The 23908-nt window shown below is 38.6% G+C and overlaps 1 protein-coding gene across 1 annotated transcript; it reads left to right on the top strand.

Annotated features, from left to right (window-relative positions):
- The first annotated feature begins 1591 nt into the window (after positions 1 to 1591).
- Positions 1592 to 22491, top strand: LOC110982133 (uncharacterized). The gene is made up of 11 exons (XM_087135299.1): positions 1592 to 2457; positions 7217 to 7462; positions 9020 to 9136; positions 9548 to 9669; positions 10721 to 10976; positions 11832 to 12116; positions 14266 to 14382; positions 15809 to 15925; positions 16796 to 16917; positions 17844 to 18102; positions 19826 to 22491. Exons 1-11 carry the CDS (start codon positions 2376 to 2378, stop codon positions 20065 to 20067), a joined length of 1965 nt encoding a protein of 654 aa, XP_086991425.1. The 5' UTR covers positions 1592 to 2375; the 3' UTR covers positions 20068 to 22491.
- The last annotated feature ends 1417 nt before the right edge of the window (positions 22492 to 23908 follow it).

Raw genomic sequence — 23908 nt, 5'->3', positions numbered from 1 at the left:
TACCAATCTAAGATAACATTCTTCACGTGATAGCGCATGCTCAGTGTTCCGAGGTACAAATCCATCATGCCTACAACCCTGAATAAAAGTTATCGTTTGTGTATAAGAGATCGACCCTCCAAGTGATTCAATTAATTAAGTTAGGTAGATAAGGAGACATTGAGTCTCGATTGTACATAATTTAGTATATTTGCGTGACATCACTGTTGCACTTAAATCAGAAAGATGACTTCTGAAAAATGAAACTTAGATGGAGGTGCTTAGCTTAGCTCACCTTAAGAACGCATGGCTCAAAAAGAACCAGAGGTCGGGGATGAACAATTTGTAAGCTGGTACATTTATGTATAAGGTGAGAATTTGAAATGTCATGAAATATCCAGTAAAAGCTTTTAATGTTAAGATTGGCTAATTTGATTAATCTCAAAATGTGTTTAAAGTTCACCGCCTATTGATATTTGGCTTAGAATGCACTCATGTAGTATGGTCGTGGTATGCTTAGTAACGTGACAAGTGTTCGACTATAAATGAATGTAAATTAGTTAGAAAGCCTGAATGTTTCAGACGCAGTGAAGAAATCAAGCGAGATCACGCTGATATAAAAAAAAACCAACGACAGAGTGTTGTTTTAATGGTGACAATGTTTAACACTTCGTGTGTCCTCAGGGTTTTATAAATATTGGCAATGATCATGACTGGATCACAGTATAATTGGATTAAACATCTGATATGATAGGAAGATGACATGAGAGAGGACTTGAGCAGGCTCTGCAACGAAAAACGACTCCCCGGATGGTGACACAGTTCATTGACGGTGTAAATCAGCTGGAACGAGGGGGGGAGGGCGAATTTACCTCTAAAGAACATTGGAAACAGACAAGAAGCAAGGGTCACCATGCAGATGACTTCTATCTCAAAAAAGGGGAATAGGACACCCCAAAATACTGGACTTCAGACTCGGTTCGCACTTAGAATCTTCTTCTGCAATTAGATTCAGCTCTCAAGCACTTCCTCGGTCCAGATGAACTTTACTGAATCGCTTCACAGAAATAACCAACCTCCTGGTGAACTGACTTAGAACTCCATACACAACACAAACTTTAAAATGATTGTTATGCCTTGAATACCAAAGCATTTGTCTTGGGACATGAAGATATTTCTTTGAGGCCAATTCCACCCGCGCTTGTCTGCGAGAAGGTTTAAAAATGGTCTTTTCACACTATTTTATGAAATTGTGCGACTTCAAATCTGATGTGTTTGAGCACACATCTTAGCGTTTGAGTAACAGGAAAAGCAGGTATGGGAACCACAGAAGTAGTGTCATGATCATAAACATTGACATGAACCTTCCAAACACTTGAATCTTTCACAAGCGATTGCTTGTGCATTTCTGACGAATTTAAACAAAAACAAGGTTAGGTGTTTAGGTGTAACGTTTGGAGCAGAGCGAATGTCACGGAACAGTGGCTCAGTGGTTATCAAAATGCCAGTATGCCGCCGCGTCCACATAAATCACCAGTGACAGAGTATCTATAGTCACCGGAATTATCTTCATAGCCGATACCATTTATAATGCAGTAACATCCAGGAATATCGACAAAAGAACACAATTATTTCAGCGCTGGCTTTTTACTTTTTACTTTTTACGGTGTTGACAGAAAAGCTAAGCCTGTACATGCGCTCGTACGTTGAATAAAACCTGAAGCTTATGCAGCTGGGTGTTAATTTCTTTCAGTGAACTAGGAAAACAAATGCATGACATTGTACGGATCCAACTAAAAGCACGTGGATAAACGGCTTTTTGTGCAACGACGAGGTACACGCAGACAAATACGGACACGCCCATTCGTCGCATGTGAAAGTGATGACTGCCACACTGCGGCTGAAAGAAATGCGCTCTATGGAAAGCCGTAGGCTGGAGACTACAGCTTTTTCGTTCACTTGTACCGGTGCATTAATGCTTATTAGCCGCTTCTAAGACCGATTGCACATGGCCACCGATGCGAAGTTATACCTATGAAAACAAGTCGAGGGACGAGACGTGTTAGCCTCTCTAAGTATGCACGAAATCCATCGGAAAGGTACTGGCCGCTGTCCACCAGACTAGTCACGTGACTGCCTGCACAGGCTGTTTGCGTAAAAAAGAACAATCCCACTAGTACTGTGGTGCATGGAAGTTTGCCTACGCAGGAGCCGTAATTGATATCCACGAAAGCCATCTATCTGGCAAACCTGCGAGAGGTGTATTACTTTCCCACATCGTTAGTGATTCGAAGTGGGCTATTAACAGGGAGTGGTTCTAATTTAGGCCTATACCTGTTGCTTTAATCGCTTTGGATTTTCTGGAAACTGAGAGAGGGGGACTCAGCAAAAGTTGTATGTTGTATCTGCAAGGTGATGAGTCTACCCTCACCAGAATGCGACCTCTAGCTTTGGGCTCACTTGTTGCTGTCACCCTTGGTAAGTTCGTATTTTTTTCAACCTTCCAAATTTTCCTCCAATATTGCATTGATGGTTGAGTATCTAATGGTCTAATTTGGAGTATACAGCAGATTTCATCATAGGTATACCCGCCCTCAAAATAATGTTGAATCAGTTCGTCTCTTATTTAAGGAATCAAATATTGTAAATAATCTATTATTTACATTCCGTTCTGTGGGATATCGTGCAGGGACAGACAGAAATATTACATAGGCTATAGGCCTAAAGTCTGGCTGTTAACGAGTAAAGTTACGTCTAGAGTAACTAAGTTATCGAGAAAAACAATCTACCCTAACAAAAGTCCATTTTGTTTATTTATGTAACAAAAAATGGTATTACTTCATATACACGTTACTTAACCGATGTCAGGATATTATTTCTTCTTTCAATTGGAGTTTGGCGCAACTGCAAAAACGAATACATGTACATCTTCTAGTTCTATTGCTAAAATGAGAGTCAGGCATGGTGGATCGATCGAACAAGGACATGTACATGTGAAACGATCAAGGGTCAAAGTTAAACATACCACTGCGCAATCGTGACAAAAAAAAAACATGGGCGACGCACGACGGGCGACGCACGACGGCAGATATGGAATTCCAAAGCAAAGACAGGTGCTACAAATATTTACTAGATTTTTTCTCTGAAATCAACGAAATCTCAAAGAACGGGAAAACAGTTGATTTCCTATAACCATCTTTTCCAAGCCATGTTTTTACGCCCTGCATTTCGGTTTCTTGGCTATTCTTTTCTTTTTCAAAGGGAAAACTCTCGAGGTCCACGGGAAATTTTAAAGTAGAAATCATGATGAACATGATTGATCACTTTTGTCCAGGCTGTTTAGTCTGACGGTTGTAGTGCTTCCTCATGTTATAAATTTCTGCCACCTGTTCGTTAAGTCTAAACAAAGAAATCTAAGGCTTGTCCAATTACCGAGATCAAATTCAGGAGTTACAAATTACTTATTTCCTCTTAATATTAATCTTTCTACCCCATTTTGAATGTTTAAAAAGACGACCCCCCTCGCCATGGTAACAAGGCAAAACCAGAATCAAGACTATTCTGTAATTAATCATTTTTCTTCGTCTAGACGTACCTGATATAAACTGGAGGTTGCACGCTTACTGGCATAAAATGAACAGTGAAGCATGAACCATCAGCATTAAAATATAATAATTCCAGAAGTGTTCAATCCATCAAATGGACTGAGCCATCGAAAGACAAGGAGGTTTTCTAGTTCTGAATACTTGATGAAGGGGTTCATTCTGTGTAGTATGATATATTAATACCCGGATAATTAACATCCAGAAAATGGGGAATTAGAAAAAATTCGTTCAAAGCAGACTGCCGACCACACACTGCAATGAGCATGTTTTATTAAAACATTTTGGTGGCTTGGACGCCATTCTGTCTCGCTGAATTTTTAACACAACCGCTGATCATACACGCCAAAACGCCAATTTTTTTGTAATTTCTTTCTTTTTTAAGTTAACTTCTTTTAGACATAGGGAAAACTGTTTAAGGTCGTATTCATGGAATAATCTAATAAATTCAGAGCATTTTTGCGCAATATTTTAGTGGGAAATACTTCAAAACAAGTAGTACTTTGCAGTTTAGTTAAAATGACGGGAGGATAGATGTCATGTTTGATTACTAGCACACGTGACACTCCTGTATCTTCCTTGGTTTCTGGAGTCATCCCATACAATTTACTTTGATACTGTATTAACAACTAGGCGACAGTTAAGAAGAGTAATAAACTATAATAGTATATATCAATCAACCATAGGGTTTTGGTCTTTTATTAACAGAAATTCAATGTCTGTGTACATCTCTCCCAGTCAAATAGGTTAATCCAAATCAAAGCAACTAGTCTTTTTTTGTCAAGTGTCACTAACACTGAGCAAGCATGGTCAAAGACATTATCAGCAGTTTTTACACTTTAATTACCACGGATACGTAGCTGTTTTATCAATCACTGTGAACTAGGCAGTTTTTAATTTCTAGCTCCTGACTTTTCACTTCCTGCTATCGAGCTCGATAAAGTAATAATAACAATTGACATTTATAAAGCGCCCAATCCATCAAGCTGCTCCCAGGCGCTGTACATCAGTATAAGTATAAATAAAGAAATACATAACCAGATGAATGAATAAAAAAATAAGAAATAAATAAAGCCTACATGTACCTTTGTTAAAATCAATCCTGAGAAACTAAAAATGCTTGTTTAAAAAAGTGCGTCTTCAGCCCGGTCTTAAAACTCTCCACATTCCTAGACTCTCTAAGTTGAATTTTAAGTTGGTTCCAGAGACGGGGACCAGCCACAGAAAACATCCTCTCGCCAGCAGAAGACAGCCTAGTTTTGGGGAGAGTAAGCCTAGACAAGTCCAACGCGGAACGGGGGAATCGACTGGGAATCCTAACATCAAGCAAATCAAAATAACTTGGAGTACATTTAAATATCAGTTGACACACTTTAACAATTACCCTGGATTTTACTGGCAAGCAATGTAACTGCATCAGCGCAGGAGTAGCGTGGTCAAATTTCTTGCCATTAGTGAGTACTCATGCTGGACTCTCTGCAAAGGAGCAAGGGCTGACGCCGATTGACCAATTAAAACAGAGTTACAATAGTCAATGCCAGACGTAACAAGTGCATGAATAATCTGCTCCGTGGCTGATTGACCCAAAAAGCATTTAATTTTGCTTATATTGTACAGGTGATACATTACAGTGCGAGAGACATTCTTAATGTGGGATTGCATATTCATTTTGTTGTCAAAAATCACACCCAGACTCTTGGCTTCAGAGACTGCAGTAATATTGCGATTACCAATATTCACAACAGTCCTAGGAATTCTTCTCAACGAAATATGCAATCCAATGATAAGAGGATCTTTTTTATCATCATTTAGCGTCAAAAAATTAATCGCCATCCAACATCTGATGTCATCACAGCATTTTTCTAAAACTGACACTTGTTGCTGTATGTTACTGGCAGTTGGCTGAGCTGACAAATAGGGAAAAGGGAAAATGTTGCTTTCGATTTTGCGCTTTCTCAAAAAACTAAAAAGTAAGCATAGAAACGTCAGGAAAATAACAATCCAGCATAATCATCATCTGTGAGCTTGCTTCTAACTGCATGTAATCAGTATCCCTTACGCGCATCAGTCATTTTGCTAGTTGTAGCAAATATTTCTCTGTACAATGATTTTGATTTCTTTACCTTTTATATCAATCATATTGACTGTGTGTAAATATTAGATTTTTATTTTTGGTTACTGTATTTATTTGCTCTAACAAGTAGCTGTAACTGGATTTAAGTTATTTCCGTCATGATTACCGCATGAGTCTTTTGCTTTTCCTTATGTATATCTGTATGCCACTCGAATACATATATTTATACAGAGCTCGGATTTTTATAGAAGACATTATAGATAGACAAGACATTGCATGGCTTGTCCATCAGAGTTATTTGTTCTGTCGATTTGTTCGGCAAATATAGATTTATGTCAATACGACTGACTGATCAAATGTCTCTTAACATATATGGTGCTTTTCTTTTTGTCAGGGTGTCTCATAAGCCCTAGGCCTTGGGAGGTTTACCTCAACATTTTTGCTTAAACTGTCTCATTTTCCAAAGACTTATTTAGCTCCAGTATTTCTTGTGCTTAGGGCAAAAGTTTTCTTTTGATTGGACACTTTCAGAATTTATCGAAGTGACTCGCCCATATCACAAGGTTTGCCCCAACGCGGTATTGGACCGCGGACACCTTGGTTGGCAGTTATAAACCGAAAGCCAATTGGTCGCATACCTCTGCATTTGCAATGTAAAATTATAAAAAAACGTTGAGGATACTGTGTTTCTGTGATTTCCCCTTTATGGTCATTTTGATTCCTTTTTGACGTTCAATTTTGCTGCTTCTTTGTACGTGCTTCGTCGGAAATCCGTGGAATACTGACAATTTCTGTTTGACGGATGTTACAATCATAAAAAGCCCAGACGTGGAAATTGTAGGCGAAGCCTTTGTGCCTTCTGGGGCTACTCATTGTTAATGTAGTTGACATTAATATTGTGTAAAACATGGACTAGTGTATCAGTCTGAAAAAAGGCATCTTTGTGTTTGTGGGCCTGACCAGAGAAAGGCAAAACTTAATTACCCACATGTGTATTTCGTTTTGCCTTACTATTTCATAATGTTTTTCATAATGTATTTCATATGTAGCAACGCCACTGGAGACTGCAGATAAATACTCCGTTGCAATGCATGAACTCTAGTTAGGTGTAATCTTATGTTTTGAAACGCTTTAGCTTGGTCAATCTTTTCCAGGTTGTTCTAAAGAAAATAATGAAATTTGAGTGTGGTAACTGATTATCTCCTTCAATTTCTTCGCAGCTGTCATATAGCAGTCCGTGGTGTATGTAAATCTTTTTCGTCATCTTGTAGAGCAGGAAAGGCTGCGATAGAGCCAGATGTGACATGTCGTAAAAGGGAAAAAATACGTCATTACAAGTGACGAAATGTCGTCAAATGGAGATGTGCATACCCAAGGATGCTAGTGTTGCAAATGAAGTTTACCTTCTTTTGCGTTTTGTGGTTCTTGGGTTGAGACTCAGCCTTAAAAAATCTGATAGCTTTAATGTAGAAGTCATCAGATTATACAGTGGGACACAGGGAAGTCAGGGCAACCTTTGATGGGTAGGCTTCATCTAGTGCGTTTTTTTTTCCTGTGCAAGTGACCCTGTTGGGCGCGGTGTTAGCTGAGAAAGTGTGTTACTTTAGCCAAGAGCCCGACCCCAGCCAGAATGGTCGTCTTCGCTGGGTCTTGCCTGGGAGTAAGAGCGATCACTGTCGGTGTACCAGCATCTGGCCGGGTCCCTTGTATACCAAGCCGCTCCAGAGATCACGGGAACCGTTCTACACTGATACTCCAATCTTTACCAGCGACCAAGAGGAGATTCATCACTACTTTGACTGTCATGGTTTGTATACGCATAGTCGATTTAACATTGTTTGTGATAGAAATTCTGTCGCCATGTTATTTAAGGGTGGAGTACATACCATTGATAGAAGAACGTGTCTTTTTTGTATTATGAATACTTAGTCACAGTTTTATGAGGCCTATCCCTTTGTAAACACGCTTAGAAGTTGAACATTTCGTGCCCTGTGATCATGCACTAAACACTATCTAGGCTTATCAATAGTTTAATTAAAATCATAAGTTTCACTTTCGATTTCGTGTTACACCATTGTGTTTGCTCTGATTTAATATAACCTTTATCGCTATCTGTAGGTTTCAAAATGGTTAGAGTTAATTTCTAAACTGTTTAGACTACTATTAGAAAATAAAATAACAATTAAAATTCTAATAATAAGAATACAAAGCACAAGATTCTTTAGACGTGGGCCTGTTATGACTTGTGTTTTCTTGAAACGTATCGGTTGCCTTGATGAACAACGAGGGGCAATCATCATCTGACAGTGGGTAGTGTTGGACATGCATGGTGAAATAATTTGCCGACAGGGCCATATTATTGCTGGCAAAACTGTTCCTGGGGTGCAGAGTAATTTGGTCAGGGATTCTTCGTCCGTCTGTTCCCAACATAAGGGGTATTCATTTCATTTTGTTTCAAGATGCCAGCAGTGCTTACCCTTGTCAAAACTGTTTCCGTTGTGAATATATTTCAGCAGTGGAAGTTGTAAATTTTAAAACGTTCCGTGGTAAGATTCTAGCTTTCATGTTGCAAACAGAAACCAATGCTCAACAATCATAAGCAAGACACTTGACATATAATTATTGTTGTGGTTGCTAACCTGTTTTACTCCAGGTAAACTCATATGCTAAGCAATATTATATCCCCAACCGTGTTTATCATCTATATGAAACTGGCACCTTCAACTGTTTTTATTTCACTTTCCACCCTCCTTTCATCAACATCATTTTAGATAGGCTACACTACCTACACTAAAATTGACGTTTTGATATTCTTCTTTCAATTGTTTAAACTCATCAGATAAAACTCCAACCGTCGTGAAAGAAACTGACGTACAGATCCGTACTCAGCTAGTTTTTCAAATAAAACAAAATATCATGCATTAAAGCTCCCCACTGATACATTCCGTTGTTTTCTTCGTTTGGCTTTCTACAATAATTTTGTAGTCTGCAGAAGGAGTTTTTAAATAGGCAAAAACAGAGATTGATTGCATGAAGATTTTTTGTAATTTGAAATAATGTTTCTAAATAAGAGTAAACTGAAAAAAAATTCCACTCCAGCGAAATGTACACATTTGTCGTCACGTCAAATTCACCCCCCTTTCGCTTGTTTATGAACCGACCTATGGTCTCATTAAAGCCTGCAATCATTTTTCACTCTGTTGTTGAACTGTATCAAGACACATTTACGGTGTGCTGTTACGTGTTCCGACTGTCGAGATTGGTGTGACTGTCGGCTCGTAGTCTCAGTCAGTTTATTTCATTCAAAACTGAGAAGTAATTTGAATGTAAACTAAGAATTAACTTCCTGTCTGATTGTGTCAAGATCCTTGCAGTCCTAACCCTTGTCAAAACGGAGGAATATGCAGTCCGTCTGGCGGCTCTTTCCAGTGTCAATGTGAACCTGGTTTCAACGGTACAAGTTGCGAGGACAAACCATTGGGTAATTGTATAATATGATGCTGAAGTAAAGCTTCCCTAGTCCTGTTTTTTCCCATTATGTAGTTGCTCCAAAGTGTCCCTAATATTTACAAATAGGTCATTTGGGAGACATTTTGTGTTAAATTTTTCAGCATTAGGTAGCATACACGTACTAAGGAAAAATATAGTGTGAAAACTGAAGAGGTGGGACATCGGAAAAGCAAAAGTCAGACAAGGACCATCATATGGCATTTAATGCTTGTTTTTGTAAAAAAAAAATAAGCAAAATGAATGATGAATACCTTGACCTTATTTTAGACCAAACTTCGACAAGTTTCGTGAGCTTTTGTTATAAAAGTGTTGTTTCCTCCACCAATCTTTTGACATACAATAATAACATACCTGTGCATGCATACAATATTTCTTTCTTCAGACTGTGAAGCCTTGTTTTCGTCTGGTGTCCGTGAGGGCGGTGTCTATACCATCTACCCAAGGAATTACCCTAACGGTTTGGAGGTCTTCTGTGATATGGATACTACATCCGGAGGCTGGATTGTAAGTCTGTATTAAATATAAAATACTCCAGTCTAATTTTCAAAACGTTGATTCAACAATTCTTCCTTCGTGTTTTTGCTGAAATCGACTGGACTCGAAAAAAATTTCTTTGGTGTTTGCAGCCAAGTGGAACGAAGAAAGGCGGTGTGTAAGTTTCTATTAAATATTAAGGAAATATACCTAAAATAAATTAAAACTAAATGATAAATCCATGCAGAAAACAGTTAATCCAAAGTGTTGGCAGCCACAGAAATTACAAAAAGATCAGCAATAAAGAATTTATCAATGAAACAAATATGTAATATTATGAAACAAATTTCATCGGTTTTTTATATTTAATGACGGGCAAAAGATAATCAAATATCAATTTCCCAAACTGACAAGACACAAGGGAAGATGGTGTGATGTAGCATATTGATGAAAGGGTAAGTGTACGTGCAACAGTAATGAAAATCATTCTAACTAAGTCCTGGTGCTACTAAACGTTAAAGTTGTCAAAAGAAAGAAAAGAAAAGAGGTCTTTACGAGTCCTCCGAAAGTCAGCGGTGGGATATGTTAACGAATAAGAGCACGGAGGTGATAAATATCTTAAAACCGTCCCGGGGTGGAAATCTGAGAAAGTGGAAGGGTCGGAGGGCTTATCAAAACACGGCACTGGCGGCCACGTCCACGATAAAGGCTTACATCTTGTACATTTAATGTACCATAAGTCTTTGACTTAAAGGAAAATTATACTTGCACAGTTTTAGCGCCATTTGTAAATCGAGGACATTTCTGCTAGCTGTGTATTGCGCGTGGTTGTTGGACATGCAGTTAAGAAAATAAGTTGACACGTTCAATTTTATCGCAAGACCTAAAGATATTAGTAATGGGATATGCCCCCATCTTCCTTACATACGCACCTGTTGAAAGGATGTACAAGAAGGAAGGGAATTAAACCACGGTAAGTGTTTTACTCCTTTGGGTACGCATAATAAAGATGTTTACGAACAGCAGAGGACAAAATTATATTGGAAACCATTCAATATAAACTAAGGTTTTTTTATTATAGGTTTTTCAGAAGCGGTTTGATGGGTTGGTGAATTTCACTCGCAACTGGACCGAGTACCGGGATGGATTCGGCGATCTGACGGGCGAGTTCTGGTTGGGAAACGAGAAACTTCGTCAGCTAACATCGGAATATGAATGGTTACTACAGATTAATCTGGCGTCTGAAGACACGTCTTACTTTACACCAGAAACCAGCTACTGGTGGCCATTCCGTGTCGTAGGCTACAATTACAGCGTGAACTTGGAAGGATTAGTAGGTACGATAAATCATCCATGATTCACTATCACGCACGATCACAGGCAGGGGCAAGAGAGCGAGAGAGACAAAACTAGAAAGCAAGCATATTTCTAGTAGAATCAAATGGTTGAGGGAAGACCTGTTTTTGAAAAGTAAATCAAATACCCTTTGCATTGGTGTGAACTGCGCAAGTCAATGCGGAGTGTTTGTCTATGGTAGATATGTAACGTTTTGCCGTTTAAATAAAAAGCTACAATCATATGGCACATACTTAAATGTGTTCTGAACGTACAAAAAACGATAAACCATGTATTGGGGAAGCTAGGTAAAGGGAAGAATTTCAAAAAGAAAGAACCTCTTTACCATCATCCCGATAAACCCCGCTCCTTTTTGATAACTGGATGAAAAATGAAATCTTAAAAAATGATCACGGTTTTAGTCATAAATATAGAAATTCTTATGAGCATCAAAGCCAAAAAAACCCAGTAAAACCTTTCAAATGGTAAACAAAAGTTGAAAATAATTAACTGCTACACAAAGGTGCATTTTGATTATTTGTATTGGAGCTACCCTTAAAGTTATCTACAAATGGCTAAAAGTAGTGGAAACAACGGCAACAAATGGACCTGAAACTAAAACCAGTTTAAGATGTTTTATAATACTGTTAAATACTATTTCTTAAATGGAAGCCGAAAGTTTTCGTTGTTGTGGTTGTAGGATTGAAAATTAATTTACTTTTTACATAAGTAAAGAATGGGATGTATTACTTAGAAAATATTTCGGAGGGAACCCTTGTTTCAGCATCGCAATCTTTTTGATCTGGCTTTGTGCCAATCAAGCTCTTGCATGTTTGCCTGATTGTTCATCTTTGTAGGCAATTCCCCCTTGCCATCAAGTCAGACATCACACCCGTTTTCGACTTACGATAAAGACAACGACGGTGAGGACCATCTCAACTGTGCTGCTCTGACGAGAGGAGGTTGGTGGTTTGACCAGTGTGAGTCTCCGCAGGATTCTTGGAGCAATCTGAACGGTGAATATTTCCTTCCAGAGGATTCCACAGACAGCTATTACCGCGGTATTAGATTGGCTGATGACTGGGCTGACTTTGAAGTAGCTGGAAGAACTGAAATGAAGCTGCGTCGCTTCTTGCCAAATGGTAATCACTATAAACTTAGTTACTTTTTGTCTAAATATGAGTAAAACTTAACGGAGTAATAATTTATTTCATGTGGTTTTTCTATATGTCTGCACTATCGATTTGCTGTTTAGCTTTTGAGCTGTTGAAATGTGTACCACAGAAATTATATGCAACATTTTTAAAAGACTGAATCGGGGAAAATTTGGAATATACTTTGGGATTTCATCAACTGATACCCTCGTGCCTATCGCCTACTGAAATGAATTGTATATTACTATGGTACTCTTCACGCGTAATTTGTAGTTACAATGTACATGCTCACTAACCCCACGCGTCATTTTCGACGGTGGAGAGTCTTAAATCTCTAATTTTCATTAGACTGAGAGGTGATCCCATCGTTTACTTTTCTGTTGAATCTTGTTAATACTTCCACCGTTTTAAGTCGTGTGAAAACGGAGGTTGCTGTAGCCTACCGATTCCTCCAAGTCCTTTCATTGTGACTGTACATCCATTTTGATTGGTGATCTCTGTCCAACGTCTTTCGTTAAAATTGTTGATTTTATGTTGCTGTTAAGCACAAACCAATGCTCAGAAATCAAATCCACGAGCAACATACTTCACGAGTTTGCCGAGAACAATGATGCGTAAAATCAAATAACTGCGCCAACGCATGAAATCGAATACATACAAACGGAGAAAATCAAATCTCGTTTTTGACGAAAGAAACAACAATTTTCACAAAAGGTTTCATATAAGGTAAATTGCCAGATTAAATGATGGAATTACCGGTAGAACGGTGAAGAGATAATATGACTAATGCAATTGGCGAATTGAATATCGATATTAGCATAGTGAATAATGAAATCGCTGGAAGGACCAGCAAAACTGTAGAATGAAATGGTGAAAGTAACGGGACCTATCAATAATATCAATGGTGTTACATAAAGTTATACGCTGTTAATACTTTAGGGCACTACTGGTGCATCGTCAACACAGTGGTAAATGGCTGACGTGGTGCATATACTTGATGCATTCGACTATGCTACCGCGAACTATATATTGACAATTATAGAGACTGATCCAAATGAACTAAAGGACGCAGGTAAAAAATAACCCTTCTCAATCGCATTACTAAACGCGGTATAGCAGGCAAATATTGTTTATTAATTAAACAGCAAAAAGTGTGAGCAATTGGTTTATGCAGGTTATCCAACACATACGTGGTTGGACATTCGCGTATGAACAGGGCTATGCGACGTGGCTGTAAAGACAAACTTATTCTAGCCTACCACTGCATACAATCAGCATGTTTCATTTGTAGATTATTGTTGAATGAATTCTGCTTCCTGTACCGGCAATTCCGTTGTCAAGGATTATTTTCTTCACAGATTTATTGTGCAAGTTCAACTCTCAGTAAAAATTAGCGATGTACTTCCTCCAAAATGGATCAGCACCCTTAGCCTTGAGGAAGATCGTTTCTGCCACAAATAGTACCAGAACTTATAGGTCAGGCCCGTGGGATGTCCGCCAGAATATCTTTGATGAACATCCCATTATCATCCCCGTGCATCTATATGAACGAGCTCCACGGGTAGTGACGCAGTTGCCATTTCGAACAAACCCAATCTGTCCGGAGCTAGAAAAACGGGCCAATGGATATTTTGAGGTTTTGTCTTAAGAGATTTTAGAAGATTATCAGACTTTCTTTTCATTTTTCTGACATGACTTCGTTGTTAATGAAAGAAATGCTTCCCTAGTTTTATGCCACTGGGAGCTAGTAAGAGAAACAGGTGGACGAGAGGAAGGAAATGGTCTTGTTCAGTTTCTGATTTTACTCTGTGTTTGTCTTCATATTCGATGAATCAAGGACTGATCCATTACATATTTATTTAACTGTGCCAAGAAACCATCAGTTCGCTCAAGCATTATTGAAATTGGGGAGGGGGAGTTGCATCATCCGTCAAACCTTTTTTTTTTCTGATTTTGTACCTGATTTCATCAGTGGACATCGCAAAAAGCTATACTTAATTGTGTAAGATGCCATTTCTTGTGACAATGTTATACCGACGACCGAATTTGGGTTTTGCACTGCTACGGAAAGCCCCCTTTTCTTTATTCCTTCGGAACAATAACTTGACTGTTTCGTTTCTGTTTGATTCTTGTCAAGGTTCTTGCAATTCCGAACCTTGTGAAAACGGAGGAACCTGCCTTGAATCTGACAGTTCTTTCTACTGTCAATGTGCACCTGGTTTCCTCCGTACACGGTGCGAGGACCATCTTGGCGGTAAGACCAAAGCTTACGATTTCAAACTCAATTTCAAGATTCAGATTCCTCTATCAGAGGCAAAGGTAGCCAAGTCCTGCCTTTTTTGTTTGTTATAATTGTACATTAGGTTTGCACAGTGACCTTTGTGAAACGCCTGTGGTTACAACAGTGATTTAACAGACCTGCTATATAAGCAAGAAACTGCTAAGTAGATTTCCTGCACGGAGCAAATGTAACGAAGAACCAGTCACGCGCAATATACTTCACTTTTCTGCTTTGGCATATATCTCTTGGCTCAGTGAATGTCCTTTTTACTAATTCCTAGATTTTGGCGGTTTCCATTCACCCAATTTTCCCGAATTCCTGATATTTACACATTCGAAAGTATCGGTATTCTTTTAGTTACAAGTGCCAACACGATGACATGATGTTCTTAAGATGTGTGAAATAAATTTTAAAAATTCCAGCCACATTGCTGCTAGTTTCAGATGGTAACGCAACGTTCAACGTCATATACGGCATTTTTAAATGCTTTGCTGATGTTCTCAGTGATGATATTGTACCTTTATTTACACATGACGGTTCTGCCCACATACATTGTACAAGTTTGTAGTCCGTGCAGAAAGTTTCTTCAATCACTTTCTACGTTTTATGTATTACCAGTCAAGTGAACGAATTTCAATGGTGATGTCCATCGGTGTAAATCCGCGGGGAATGGAGGTATGCATCCTCCAGCTTTTTAACCGGGGTCGGCTATTGAATTTCCTTAGATTGTGAACAAGTTTTTAGACATTCCAACGAACCAAAATGTATTCATTATCACTCAGAAATGGAAAACAATTAAAAAAAGCCATGCTAAGCCGTTTTGATGTGAACTTCTGCATGAATGTAATACACCTGTATCATGAACACCGCCCCCTATATAGTGTCACGTAGCGTCGACATCTCTTGGTGCTTTTCAAATTTCCATGGCCAGGCAAGTCACCCCCACCCCAATATCTGGCACATATTTACGCCGCTGGCGTTGCATAACATTATCAAGGATAGACTTTCTCAGCAGTTGCCTGACGTGTATTTTTTCAATGACAAAATCTTCGCTATTTTTCATTTGGTTAATTTTAGCCACTGTGTGTTAAAAAAAGGCTGTATGGAAAAATGCTGATAATCTTGAGTATTGTTGATTGGCGTACAAAACTGGTTTTTGCCAGTGTAAGCCTACTGGCCCCATACATGATTTTACGATGATGGATATCCTAAATCATTCAATCGTTTACTTGGCTATTAAATTGTATTTAGATGTAACTGTAGTTGCTACGTTCTTATCAGAGTTTGACATTTTGTGGTTTGTTCAATACTGAAAGATTTTTTGGGGGGTCTCAGACCTTTAATTTCCTTCCAACCAAGAAGTAATTCAAATGTTTACTTCCTGTCTGATTTTGTCCAGATCCTTGCAGTTCTGACCTTTGTCAAAACGGAGGAACATGCTATCAACGGCAGTCTCGCCAATACTGCCAATGCGCACCCGGTTTCAGAGGTGAACACTGCCAGAGAAGACCTGAAGGTAAGACCAAAGCTTATATTTTCTTATTTCACATTACAGTGAATTGGAGCTTGCCCAGTCACGTCATTAGATCCCAGAGTGTTGGGTGTAAGGTCTTATTTATCCAGCGTGCTCGCTATCGCGAATGTGCACCCATTTTCATACGAACACACTGCGAAGACAACCCTTTCGTTGAAACCGAAATTTCCTTTTCTTGATCTTATACAACAGTGAAATAAAGCAAGCTCAGACCTGTGACATGCAAGTAATCCCAAAGTGTCAGGAACTCATGATGCCCAGTTGGGTGGAGTATGTTGCACGCATGAATCAAGGCTTCATCTACCTTATCATCGAACTACCTGGCCGACTACACAGAGCAATTACACACGATTTTCATTACCATGGCAACGAGGCCTAAGGAGGACATAAAAATCACGAATCCTTTAATGGGATGTAGTGGAGGAAAACCACGTGAAATTCAGACGATGTGAAAAGAGAGTGGAAAAGGAGCCTGTATTAAACCAAGGGACTCTGTTCTAAAACTCACTGGCGCCCGTGTATGTGGCCACGTTTTAGATCCATCAATATCGGCAATGGATATTGTTAAATTTACAAAAAGCTGTTTCTTTCAGCTAATTGTTACAACGTAATGGTGTCCTTAATAGTCAAGGAGGGAAACTGGGTAGAAGTTTCCCCCAGAAAATATGTTGCAATGTTGGAATGAATTGATAGCGATATTAATTTAAACAATTTACTACTATACCAACTTTGGCAGGAGGCAGAGATAAATTTTAATGGGTGAAAAAAGTTTCGGTTTTAAAAAGAAATTTGCTCCCCCATCCTAAACCTGCGTACATGCTGTTATTATAATACATAACGTCTTTTTCTCAGGTTGTCGTAGTTTTGATTTTCGTGGTATCCGCCAGAGTGGTGTGTACACCATTTACCCGTCAAAATTACCTGACGGCCTGGAGGTCTACTGTGATATGGATACTGCATCCAGAGGCTGGATTGTAAGTTTGTCTTATCATTTTAAGGAAGGGTAGCCCAATCGTTAGGCTGAATTTTCCCTCAAATGTAGGATTTGCAATCAATGTCAGAGCTGAAACAATTTTGTAGAGATATAGAGTTGACAACTCACTTACGAGAAAACACGTGTTGCAAACTAAACAGCTGAACAAGTTACGTTTATGTGTTTTTATTATGCCAGTGTTTTAAGAATAGTTCAGTGGATAAGGCTGTATTTGTTTCTATTTTACATAAAACAAAAAACTTTAATTCTAATAAGAATTGTAAATATCCAAAGAAAGTGACTTGTTCCAGGGTTTTCGCCAACAAAGAACTTACCAAAACAATCACATTAGTAGATGATTAATACTACTCGATCGGTCACAATTCTTCTAAAGACTAGTAAACAGATTTAAAAAGTACAAAATCTCAAACTAAATTTCATGCCATGAGAATCTGAAGAAAACGAGAAAATTGCTACATATTATATCGAAAGATAAATGCCTTCACCAACGGTGAGATTAAACTAAATCTAGATCTTACATCACTATAAACTCGCCGAATAAGAGAAAACCAGTCTTTAAAAGTCTTCTGCAATTGCAATGCATTACTCCCTATAGCGGCAAATAAAGCTATGGGAAGGGTGATTAAATCCTATGAACAAGGTAAACAGCATTCTGCTGTTTACACTCAGTCCTCTTTTCATCTTTTTTTTTTTTTGTCTTTTAACCTTGGACGGTTAAAAAGACCAAAGACACCGCCGACAAGTGGAAAGAAATCCCCACCTTCGCTCAATAAACTCTTATATTGAAAGGCAATAAAACGTGCGTATGAAAGGAATTGCAAACACACATATTACTATACCAATGCATTCTTAGACGGAAGGAAATCTGTCAGTCATTCATTCAACACTAACTATGTTTGGTTGAAGGTGTTTCAGAAGAGGTTTGATGGGTCGGTGAATTTCACTCGCAACTGGACCGAGTACCGGAACGGATTCGGCAATCTGACGGGCGAGTTCTGGCTGGGAAACGAGAAACTTCGTCAGCTAACATCGGAGAAAAGGTGGAGGGTACGGATAGATCTGGAGGATGACCAGGCAGAGCATCAAACCTACCAGGCCAAGGGATTCGGCATCAGCGGCGACAAATACACCTGGACTCACCACAAACGTGCTCATCATCATCAGGGTACGTAATACCACAGAAATACTCCTTATGGGATATGTTATCAGAGGTTCTTTTGAACCAATGATTGGTATTTTGGTAACATTACACACTGTTCCTTTTGTAACCCTGAACCCATCCTTTATCCAAACGTCACGCCACCTTAGACTATACAATTCGGGGTAAAAAAATAACCCCAAAATATCAAAGCGATAAACTGTCAACCGCTGGCAGAATACGGAGTTCTAAAAATAACTGTTGCGTTCCCTCGATATCAGTCTCTCAATATCAGGCTGGTGGTAGCATGACTATTATTTAGTTATTTGGCGAGTGACATTCAGAGTTGACAATTTTTTGAACGTGAGTGGATTAATTGTAGCCCCAATACTGTCCGAACTAGAACGTGGTTAGCGCAGTGATCTGATCGAGGCACTGTATCATTTACTCAATAGAAGGACCAAGGCTAGCCTAGCCGGTAGAACTAGTGAGGTGCACGCCTCAGGTGTGTCTGTCTGGGTCAATGGTCGGGTTGTAGCGGTGCCGGGCTATATAGCTGGATATTCAAACGCACTGACTTCTCCATTAGAACGATATGGAGCCGCACAACGATCTGTCTGCTGCGCTGTACGTTCGGTTAGGCATCGCAGAACAAGGTTTTTATCCACCGCCCCTGACTAGTCTGAGCTGCGGAAATTCTGCCCTATTGTGGGTTTGCAAGAACTTAGAGATTAATAAAATATCAGCGTGGTTAATGGACTAAACCAACAGGCATTTTCCATCCCAAGGAGTCACGTAACTTTCCTGTGGTCGTGGGCAAAAGTTTAAGGTTTGTGTGTAAAAAGTTGAAAAACGGAATAATTTGTCACGTGTAAAAGAATGCAGCGCCGAGTGGATAAAAGTTCTAGGCTTATAAAAGTTGTCTCGAAGAATGATTGACATTTACAAAGTTCAACCAAAGGAGACCTCACTACGCCCAGCCACGCCCAGCCACCTGGAGGGTAGATTTTAACTACGCAAAATTCCTAGGAATCACAAAGACAACGGAGTAAGGGAGCATTCTAATCACGCCACACTCTAGCATGAGTAAATTGATAGAAAATTGTCATTTCAGCTAGGCTGTTGAATATGCATAATTCTAAGCTAGATAAGAAACCCTTGAATGCATGATATGAGAACGAGTTAAACTTGGGGACACTATAGAATTCCAGTACTGATCGAGTTTGAGGGTGTGCAACATTATCATTATTGGTAATCTCTCTCACTATAACAGAAAAAATCACCAAACAAACCAGTCCTAGTTTATTCATCACATCCCATCACAAAATGACGTAAACAAACTTACGACTTGTTTACGTCGGGCCTCCCTTTCTCCATTTTTAGTTGTCCCTTTTAAGATTAACAACTTTGGGTAGAAATTTCACAGCAACCTGGCAAACATTAGTTAAAGGACACAATGATCCATAACGCTACATCGGGGAGTCTTTGCAGAGGGTCAGCCCTTGAACATTTCTCGCCTTAGAATCCTAGCTCCTTGAACATCGCATGAAACGACTGAAAAACAAAACCTGGAACTCATTTCACCAATTGTTCTTTATCAAGATGAGAGAAATCACCCATAGATGCTCAACACCGCAATTCCCTTTACTTCATTCGTTATTCTTGCTCAGTATCACGCTTTTTGTGAGATCGGATCGACAAACTTTAGTCTGATTTTCTTATTCCTTTTTTGCGTCCTCTTCTAATCCAGCCCCTCCTCATCTCAACGGGCGAAGCTTCTCAACATACGACATGGACAATGATGAGGATACCAATGCTAATTGTGCAGCTGAGCTGAAGGGAGGCTGGTGGCTCGGCACATGCAGTGGTACCTCTGGTGCTCCGTACGGCCTTAATGGGGAATATCAACAAGGTCATGATCGCGGTATAATATGGGCAGGATGGAAAGGCCATCGAATAGTCAAAAGCGAAATGAAGCTGCGTCTGTACTAATCGGTAAACTAATCGGAGACTCACAGTGGAAACGATTTGTGACGCAGAACAAATAATGTAATAATGCTTTTGCGGCAAACCTGACACATAAAACTGAACGTGAGGTGCGTTGGGATTCTTGCATTCTTTGTTTCGTGGGAAACTCATAATAAAGCATAAAACAGCGTACTGTGAATTTTCACAGCTTTCGGTGTAGAAACTCATTTCAATCGTACACAGGACTGCTTCTTAAGTCATCAAAACTGTCATTTTCCTATATTTAGAGTGCTTCAGAGTCGCATCACGTCATTTGACTCCAGTTTGGGTAGGTGGGTGGCTACTCATTCCCTAAGTAGCACCATTGTATTGGGAAGTATTTTGTATTCATTCCAGGTGTCCTATTGTAGCAAGAATTTTTATTCAAATATCTCGAAATGTGTGATCTTGCTCAATAAAGCTAGGTATAAACATTGTTTGTGACTGTAATAATGCTTTTTCGATAAACGTGTCACACAAAACTGAGCTTGAGGTTCTTTGTGATTCTTGCATTCTTTGTTTCATGGGGAACTAATAACAAACAATGAGACGCAAAGAATGTCAGTTATGAGAATTTGGAACTTAAGAAGTTTTAATAAGGAACTGGAAAATAAATGAATAAAGAAAAATAAATATCTGGTGTAAGTTTTGGATAATTGAGATTTTAAGAATCAATGTGGATGTGGTTATACTGGTCGATGATATGTTCAACATGACATTTCGTGATTAAGATGCCTGTCAGTTTGATGTACATTTGATTTAATTATGTACATTTTGTCCAAACTACAAATCGTTTTAAGGATTGCAGGTTCAGGTCTACTTTGTTACTACTATGATTGCAACCAGGTGGTGGTGTTTCCTTCCTTATTTATTACATGCTGAAATTGATAAATTATGGCAGCTGTTGAATAAATTAAAAACAACAACAGATTTCACTGCCAATGGTGTAATCAAACAACAATTTTATACTTGGCCAGAACTTGCGCCTTGAACAGGAAAGAAGTGTATTTTGTGAAATTTGTGTATTTTTGTGAATGTGTGAACTGGATTCTCAAACTTTTGCCAGAGATACAAATCACTTCCTAAAGAGCACTGGTTCTGTAAATTCTGGTTTTAGGTTGGCGAGCTTGTAACTTTCCATGTTTGATGTGAGTTTAAACTTCGAAGTGTTGTATAAGCCGCTAATGTGCTCAGTCTTGAATGTACACAACGTGACGTTTCTGTTATAAATATGGAGAAAATATTTTGAAAAATGGGGAACAGAAACATATGGAGCGAGAGTTGACAATCTTGAGCGGACATCAATTTTTGAGAAGGCGAACAGAAGGTGTTTACTTACATCTGCATGTATATGCATGAACGTCCGTTTATGTATTAAACTGTTGAAGTGCCCAGTTGATTAAATATTGATCATCTTTTTGTCAACCACACATTTTAACTGTACAAATTGTAGAAAATCAAATGTTCAATGTAAATAAATCCTTCAGATCTTCAAAGCCAATTGCGCATGAGTCAAGAACAATAACATGGGGTAGCGAATAAGTTATTCAAGATTTGAATAATGGAGTGGAAAATTTTCATTGTGCACGATTATATAAAATAGGTTAAATAAGATTATATATCTTGTGAGAATTTGACCATAAGTTTAAAATGACCGTTCAAAGAAATCATTGTGAAGATAGGTACACTTTTTAAAATCTCAAAATTTACTTTTCCAAAGAGTTTTTCAGATCAATGTTTACAACTGTCATAGTTCAAGGCTTGGTGGAAGATTAATTTCTGAGCTTATGCATTGTACTTGTTATCATTGAGTGGAATTAGAAATAATGTGATACTTAAAGATTAATTTAAGATTCTTGTGTGTATGTTTAATTCCGAACTAGAAAGAAAGAGGTTAGTGGACCGAAGCAGAAGCTGGCTATTAAAGCCCCTTCCCCTCCTACACTTTCAGTTTTCAATATTGTTTCTTAATGCATCAGAAAGCAGAAAATGTATCATTTTTGGCAAAATAGAATTCGCTTGGGCTTTTTCCCTTAACATTTGATCAAAGGGCTCATCATGAGATAAACATTTCCGGCATTTTGGCCATTGAGATCAGGATGTTTGGTCATGTGATTTCTTAGTTGAACTGGAAAATGAGGACAAAACGAGTAATCGTAGCGAGTGCTTTCATTTTTGGGAAAGGTTCTGATGGTCGAGACACAGTCACGATTTATTGTTGAATTCATTGCAAAATTGCAGTGTATGAAACATGTATGAAAATGGAATAATCGATGAAAAATTGACATGTATTTCTGTCCACTGAAAATATGTTATTTTCAAGATATTTATGATTAGTTGATTTGTAGAGGATAGTGAAGAAGTAGTATGTGCCGAAATATATTGATTCTATTTTGTTTCACCTTTTAAGTTTGTTTTTTCCATTTGCTCAGTTTATATGTGTAATTGCTTTGAATGCCTTAACTGTTAGATTGATTGCATATCTACAAAAAGGAAAGTAAGAATAGGCCACGTTAGATTAAGATGTGATATGACATTGACAATGACAGGTGACCATTTTTATCTTGACCATTTCTATTACATTTTTTTATAAAGCCATTATCATATCCAATGAGATGTGATTTGCTGATAAACATGTTGGTTTTACCAAAATTAATGAAGATTGTCCCGGGTGGGGGGGTTGTCTGGACAGATCCCATGAAGTTAGCGCATGAGAGCTCTGGAGGCCTGGCATTAAGGGTCCTAATCCCATCTCAGTCAACCTTCAAAATCTCCCTCGTATGAAGGATATCTTGTGCGCTGATCCAGCTTTTCATGGTAACAAAACAGTTTGTACTTTGGCTCGTGTTTTTATCTGACAAAAAAGTGTTTTCCAATTAAAGTTATCTCCATTTGGGAATCTTGTAACCGTACAGCCGTTTCCTACAAAGATGGTCAAACTTAGACGAAAAATCTGCTTGAATCGATATTGGATTTTAAACGAAAGTTACATTTTGTCACAATTTGAATTTCACTGCAAAGATATCGATGACTATTTCAGATACCACATCCAGCGCAATAAATGTCAAGCACAATAGGCCTACATTATCGAAACCAAATTTGTACCATGACTGCAACCATCAGGAACACACACGCCTATAGAATGTGGTTGCTTATGAAACAGTGCATTGAGCTGGCGTTCCTGTATTGCAACTTTCTAGCCTCGGGCTTCAATCAAAGATCATTTCTTTTTTATTTTTCAATGTCCAAACTAAATTATTTCAACAAACAGCAGGGTTTCTGGTCTGAATATAATGATGGAATTAAGTAGAAGAAGACAGCTTCTTTATTCACAAACTGTTGTTCACAAACAGCGATTTATCAATCATTCCACGCTGTGAGCTTTTGGCAAATCCAATTATTCATGTTTGAAGTATGTGCGGACGAGCAACAGCATTAACATAAAATGATAAAACCATCCTTACAGTTTGAAATATTACTGTTGATATTGCATGCCTTCATAGTTAGTTCGCAATATTCTACTTAATGGTAAAGCGAAGGAAGGGAGCGAACGAACTAACTCCTAAAAGGAAATATTTGGGAAAGATGTTCGGCTGCTTGTTGGGCTTGTGCACATAGCTTACGTACAATATTACAAGCTATAAAAAACACATTTAAAATGACGGCAAGAGTACTGGAATTCTTCAAATGTCATCAGGGCTCCATCAGTGAAGCCTGAATTTCTTGAAATATCGTCGACCTTTCAATCGCGGTGCGTATAACGTGAATCGTTAATACTGATGGCCTCGCACAGCGAGAAACACAGCCATTGATTGATTGGCTCATC

This window comes from Acanthaster planci, linkage group LG04 (genome assembly GCF_054643075.1).
Source record: "Acanthaster planci isolate LZ-2023a linkage group LG04, COTS_SCS, whole genome shotgun sequence".
Classification (NCBI taxonomy): Eukaryota; Metazoa; Echinodermata; class Asteroidea; order Valvatida; family Acanthasteridae; genus Acanthaster; species Acanthaster planci.
Note: the sequence above shows the minus strand (reverse complement) of the source record. Positions and strands in the feature narration are given on the sequence as shown.